Below are 6,976 nucleotides of genomic sequence, written 5' to 3'. Positions count from 1 at the left end.
TTTCAGTGTCACTAGGGCACTCACTCAGGGATCCCCTTTCTTTGCCTTCCCAGAGACAGATCGAGTGTGTGAGACAACATGTGACCTGTCATGTGTTGTGTGGTGTTTCCAGGAGTTACATGAGATGCTTCAGATATTCCTCATAATCCCAAGTCATGACTGTAATCAGCTTCATTAGATAGCTGAAGAGACTGCGCCACTGGGAGCTTCAGTAACGTGAGAAGAGTGTACAGGAACTGATCACAGAGCTTAGAAGCCACATTGCAATCTTTATTTATTTTTGAATAAAAACTATTGTGCTTCATTTTATGTATATGGATTTTGCGTATATGCATGCTTATGCACCAAGTGTGTGTCTGGACTGCGGAGGTAAGAGCTGGGCATCAGGCTCCTGAGAAGTGGACCTAGATAGCTTTGAGCTGTCTGGTACCCTGGAACAGCATCAGTGCTTCATGTTTGAACCATCTCCTCAGCCTATATCTCCCCTTTCTGCCTCTACTGCTGCCATGTGTCAGACAACACATAGAATAATGGATTCTCTTACAGTCTCTACCATGTGGAGGATGTCAGGACAAAACCAAAGTTGGGTTTCTGAGTTCATCCTGCTTGGCTTCTCCAGTGATTCCACAACCAACAGCATCCTCTTCATTGTCTTCCTTCTCATCTACCTGAGCTCAGTCCTGGGCAACGGGCTCATCATCATGCTGGTATGCCTGGACACACAGCTGCACACTCCCATGTACTTCTTCCTCTCTACCCTCTCCCTGTTGGATATGGGCTATGTCACCACCACCATGCCCCAGATGTTGGTGCATCTTCTTGCTCACTCTCAGACCATCTCCTTTGCTAGCTGCTGGCTGCAGATGTACGTGTTTGGTGCCCTGGGTATGACAGAGAGCATCCTCTTTGTTGTCATGGCTTATGACCGGTATGTGGCCATTTGCTATCCACTGCGCTATACTGTTATCCTCAACTGGGACCTGTGCATACGTTTGGCAGCAGGGACTTGGATCTGTGGTTTCTTTTCCTCTTTATTGAATACTTTCTTCACCATGAGTCTGCCATATTGTGGGCCCAACAGGGTCAACCACTACTTGTGTGAAGGTCCTTCAGTGCGTAGCTTGGCTTGCATGGATACTCACTTTGTAGAGATGGTGGACTTGGTCTTGAGTGTTTTTGTAGTTGTTACTCCAATTTCCCTCATTGTGGCTTCCTACATTCATATTGCCAAGGCAATTCTCAAGATTAAGTCCACCCAGGGGCGCTGCAAGGCTTTCTCTACCTGTGCCTCCCACCTGACTGTGGTTACACTCTTCTATCTTCCTGCTACTTACATCTACATGAGACCCAACTCCAGCAGCTCTTCTGAAAGAGACAAGCAGATCTCACTCTTTTATACTGCTTTTACACCATTGCTCAACCCTGTGGTCTACAGTCTGAGAAACAAGGACATCAAGAGGGCATTTCTCAAGGTGATGTTTTATGGCAGGTGGACCCGTGGACCACAATGGTGAATCCTTAGATAAACTTTGGATAAAATGGTCTTTGTTTAAAAAGAGTCAGTGCCTTTGCTTTTTTTTTTCCTTCAATCTTTTATTAGATATTTTCTTCATTTACGTTTCATTCTATCCCGAAAGTCCCCTATAACCTCCCCCAGCCCTGCTCCCCTACTCATCCACTCCCACTTCTTAGCCCTGGCATTCCCCTGTACTGGGGCATATAAAGTTTGCAAGATCAAGGGGTCTCTCTTCCCAAAGATGGCCAACTAGGCCATTTTCTGCTAGATATGTAGCTAGAGACACGAGCTCTGGGGTTACTGGTTAGTTCATATTGTTGTTCCACCTATAGGGTTGCAGACCCCTTCAGCTCCTTGGGTACTTTCTCTAGCTCCTACATTGGGGGCCCTGTGTTCCATCCAATAGATGACTGTGAGCATCTACTTCTGTATTTGCCAGGCACTGGCATAGGCTCACATGAAACAGATATATCAGGGTCCATTCAGCAAAATCTTGCTGGCGTATGCAATAGTGTTTGTGTTTGATGACTGATTATAGGATGTATTCCCAGGTGGGGCAGTCTCTGGATGGTCTATCCTTTCATCTTAACTCCAAACTTTGTCTCTGTAACTCCTTCCATGGGTATTTTGTTCCCTATTCTAAGGAGGAATGAAGTATCCACATGTTGGTCTTCCTTCTTCCTGATTTTCTTGTGTTTTGCAAATTGTATCTTGGGTATTCTAAGTTCCTTGGCTAATATCCACTTAACACTGAGTGCATATCAAGTGACTTCTTTTGTGATTGGATTACCTCATTCAGGATGATATCCTCCAGATATATCCACTTGCCCAAGAGTTTCATAAATGCATTGTTTTTAATAGCTGAGTAGTACTCCATTGTGTAAATGTATCACATTTTCTGTATCCATTTCTCTGCTGAGGGACATGTGGGTTCTTTCCAGCTCCTGGCTATTATAAATAAGGCAGCTATGAACATAGTAGAGCATGTATCGTTATTACAAGTTGGAGCATCTTCTGGGCATATGCCCAGGAAAGGTATTGCTGGATCTTCTGGTAGTACTATGTCCAATTTTCTGAGGAACGGCCAGACTGATTTCCAGAGTGGTTGCACAAGCTTGCAATCCCACCAGCAATGGAGGAATGTTCCTCTTTCTCCACATCCTCGACAGCATCTGCTGTCACCTGAGTTTTTTATTTTAGCCGTTCTGACTGGTGTGAGGTGGAATCTTAGGTTTGTTTTGATTGGCATTTCCCTGATGATTAAGGATGTTGAACATTTTTCAGGTGCTTCTCAGCCCTTTGGTATTTCTCAGTTGAGAATTCTTCGGTTAGCTCTGGAGCCCATTTTTAATGGGGTTATTTGAATTTCTGAAGTCCAGCGTCTTGGGTTCTTTGTATTTATTGGATATTAGTCTGCTACCAGATTTACCATTGGTAATGATCCTTTCCCAATCTGTTGTTGTCCTTAGTGTCTTATTGACAGTGTGTTTTGCCTTACAGAAGCTTTACAATTTTATGTGATCCCATTTCTCAATTTTTGATCTTACAGCACAAGCCATTGCTCTTCTGTTCAGGAATTTTCCCCCTGTGCCCATATCTTCAAGGCTTTCCTCCCACTTTCTCCTCTATAAAATTCAGTGTCTCTGGTTTTATGTGGAGGTCTTTGATCCACTTAGACTTCAGCTTTGTACTAGGAGATAAGAATGGATCAATTCGCATTCTTATACATAACAACCGCCAGTTGTGCCAGCACCATTTGTTGAAAATGCCCTCTTTTTTTCCACTGAATAGTTTTAGCTCCCTTGTTCAAAGATCAAGTGACCGTAGGTGTGTGGGTTCATTTCTAGGTCTTCAATTCTATTCCATTGATCTACCTGTCTGTCGCTGTACCAGTACCATGCAGTTTTTATCACAATTGCTCTGTAGTTGGGCATGGTGTGCTAGTACAAGCAAGCTGTACTAGTACCATGCAGTGTTTATCACAATTGCTTGAGGTCAGGCATGGTGATTCTACCAGAGGTTCTTTTATTGTTGAGAATAGTTTTTGCTATCCTAGGGTTTTTTTTTTTTTATTCCAGATCAATTTGCAAATAGCCCTTTCTAATTTAGTGAAGAATTGAGTTGGAATTTTGATGGGGATTGCATCGAATCTGTAGATTGCTTTCGGCAGGATAGCCATTTTGACTATATTATTCCTGCCAATCCATGAGCACGGGAGATCTTTCTATCTTCTGAGATCTTCTTCAATTTCTTTCTTCAGAGACTTGAAGTTCCTGTCATACAGCTCTTTCACTTCTTTAGTTAGAGTCACACTAAGGTATTTTATATTTTTTGTGACTATTGTGAAGGGTGTTTCCCTAATTTCTTTCTCAGCCTGTTCATCCTCTGTGTAGAGAAAGGCCACTGATTTGTTTGAGTTAATTTTATATCCAGCTACTGCACTGAAGCTGTTTATCAGGTTTAGGAGTTCTCTGGTAGAATTTTTGGGGTCACTTATATATACTATCATATCATCTGCAAAATAGTGATATTTTGACTTCTTCCTTTCCAATTTGTATCCCCTTGATCTCCTTTTGTTGTTGTATTGCTCTGGCTAGGACTTCAAGTACTATGTTGAATAGGTAGGTAGAGAGTGGGCAGCCTTGTCTAATCCCTGATTTTAGTGGGATTGCTTAGAGTTTCTCTTCATTTAGTTTGATGTTGGCTACTGGTTTGCTGTATATTGCTATTATTATGTTTGTGTATGGGCCTTGAATTTCTAATCTTTCCAAGACATTTATCATGAATGGGTGCTGGATATTGTCAAATGCTTTCTCAGCATCTAATGAGATGATCATGTGATTTTTGTCTTTGAGTTTGTTTATATAGTGAATTACGTTGATGGATTTCCATATATTAAACCATCCCTGCATCCCTGGGATGAAACCTACTTGGCCATGATGGATGATCGTTTTGATGCGTTCTTGGATTCAGTTTGCAAGGATTTTATTGAGTATTTTTCATCAATATTTATAATGGAAATTGGTCTGAATTTCTCTTTCTTTGTTGGATCTTTGTGTGGTTTAGGTATCAGAGTAATTGTGGCTTCATAGAATGAATTGGGTAGAGTACCTTCTGTTTCTACTTTGTGGAATAGTTTGAGGAGTATTGGAATTAGGTCTTCTTTGAAGAACTCTACACTAAACCCATCTGGTCCTGGGCTTTTTTTGGTTGGGAGACTATTAGTGACTGCTGCTATTTCTTTAGGGGAAAAGGGACTGTTAAGATCGTTAATATGATCCTGATTTAACTTTGGGACCTGGTATCTGTCTAGGAAGTTGTCCAATTCATCCAGGTTTTCCAGTTTTGTTGAGTATAGCCTTTTGTAGTAGGATCTAACGATGTTTTGGATTTCCTCAGGTTCTGTTGTTATGTCTTTTTTTTTAATTTCTGATTTTGTTAATTAGGATACTGTCCCTGTGCCCTCTAGTTAGTCTGGCCAATGGCTTATCTAATTTGTTGATTTTCTCAAAGAACCAGCTCCTGGTTTGGTTGATTCTTTGAATAGTTCTTTTTGTTTCCACTTGGTTGATTTCTGTCCTAAGTTTGATTATTTCCCTTACTGCTTTTAACATTCTGTCTTTATTTAGTGCATTTGTTGTTCTGATTATTATGTGATGGGAGGAATTTCTTTTCTGGTCCAGTGTATTTGGAGTTCTGTAGGTTTCCTGTATGTTCATGGGCATGTATTTCTTTAAGTTTGGGAAGTTTTCATCTATAATTTTGTTGAAGATATTTGCTGGCCCTTTAAGTTGAAAATCTTCATTCTCATCTACTCCTATCATCCATAGGTTTGGTTTTCTCATTGTGTCGTGGATTTCCTGGATGTTTTGAGTTAGGATCTTTTTGCATTTTTCATTTTCTTTAATTGTTGTGTCCATGTTCCCTATGGAATCTTCTGCATCTGAGATTCTCTCTTCCATCTCTTGTATTCTGTTTCTGATGCTCACATCTATGGTTCCCGATTTCTTTCCTAGGGTTTCTATCTCTAGAGTTGTCTCCCTTTGGGTTTTCTTCATTGTTTCTACTTCCATTTTTAGATCTTGGATGGTTTTGTTCAATTCCATCACCTGTTTGGTTGTGTTTTCCTGTAATTTTTTGAGAGATTTTTGTGCTTCCTCTTTAAGGGCTTCTACCTGTTTAGCAGTGGTCTCCTGTATTTCTTTAAGTGAGTTATTAATGCCCTTCTTAAAATCTTATACCACCATCATGAGATATGATTTTAAATCTGAGTCTTGCTTTTTGGATGTGTTGGTGTATCCAGGACTCTATGTGGTGAGTGTACTGGGTTCTGATGATGCCAGTGTTCTTAGTTTCTGTTAGTAAGATTCTTATGTTTGCCTTTCACCATCTGGTGCTCTCTGGTGTTAATGTTGTAGTTGTTTCTGGCTGGAGCTTGATTCTCCTGTGATTCTTTTTTTTATACTTTTTATTAGGTATTTTCCTCATTTACATTTCCAATGCTATCCCAAAAGTCCCCCATACCCTCCCACCCACTCCCCTACTCACCCACTCTCACTTTTTGGCCCTGGCGTTCCCCTGTACTGGGGCACATAAAGTTTGCAAGTCCAATGGGCCTCTCTTTCCAGGCCATCTTTTGATACATTTGCAGCTAGAGTCAAGAGCTCCGGGGTACTGGTTAGTTCATAATGTTGTTCTACCTATATCTCCTGTGATTCTTTTTAGCCTCTGTCAGCACTCCTGGGAGTCCAACTCTCACTTGAGCCCCAGTGGTCAGAGCACTCTCTGCAGACAAGCTGTCCTCTTGCAGGGCAGGTGTCTGGAAGTCTGGAGCTCTGATCCACCTCCTGTGTCCTGGAGTCAGAGCCCTCCCTGTAGGCAGACTCTCCTCTGACAAGGAAGGTGCCCAGGGGTCTGCATCTCAGCTCTATCTTCTGGCTGAGGATGAAGGCCCGAAGGGACTCTTTCCATGAAACTCTGTTGCTTCTTTCACCCACTCTCCAGTGATCACAAGGTCCTGGGTGTGCTAAGGGTCCTGCGTGGTGGAGAGTCCTCTAGTGCCCTCAATGCCCTTGGCCGACGAGGAAGATGGTGGGGCTGGCCCCTACCAGAAAGGATCCCAGCCTCTGGTTGGGTGGGGTTCCTTTGTCACTGTTCCTGCTGGCACAAGACCCTCCGCGATTCTTTGGAGCTGATGTTGCATTCCACTCACCCGTGATCCTGAGGTCCTGCAGCGTGGAGAGTCCTCTGGGGTTCTTGGCAGCCTCCGCTGGGTTCAGTTGGAAGATGGTGGGACTGGCCCCAACTGGAACAGATCAGTGCCTTTGTTTTATGTGAGCAAATTGTGCATTTGATCCAACATACAACTTAATAACTAGAGACATCATTCTTAAAAGAGAGCATGTAAATTGATAAAATGACTACCACAGTTCAACAGAAACTGTTATATTAGTGGTTCTA

The 6,976-nt window shown here is 42.2% G+C and overlaps 1 protein-coding gene across 1 annotated transcript; it reads left to right on the top strand.

Moving 5' to 3' along the window:
• Nucleotides 1-506: 506 nt before the first annotated feature.
• On the top strand, nt 507-1,514 carry Olfr1335 (olfactory receptor 1335). Its single transcript, NM_207703.1, has one exon. The coding sequence runs from the start codon at nt 507-509 to the stop codon at nt 1,512-1,514; it is 1,008 nt and encodes a 335-aa protein (NP_997586.1).
• The last annotated feature ends 5,462 nt before the right edge of the window (nt 1,515-6,976 follow it).

Source organism: Mus musculus, chromosome 4, assembly GCF_000001635.26.
Source record: "Mus musculus strain C57BL/6J chromosome 4, GRCm38.p6 C57BL/6J".
NCBI lineage: Eukaryota > Metazoa > Chordata > Mammalia > Rodentia > Muridae > Mus > Mus musculus.
The sequence above is the reverse complement of the archived record's forward strand: the minus strand, read 5'-3'. Positions and strand labels throughout refer to the sequence as shown.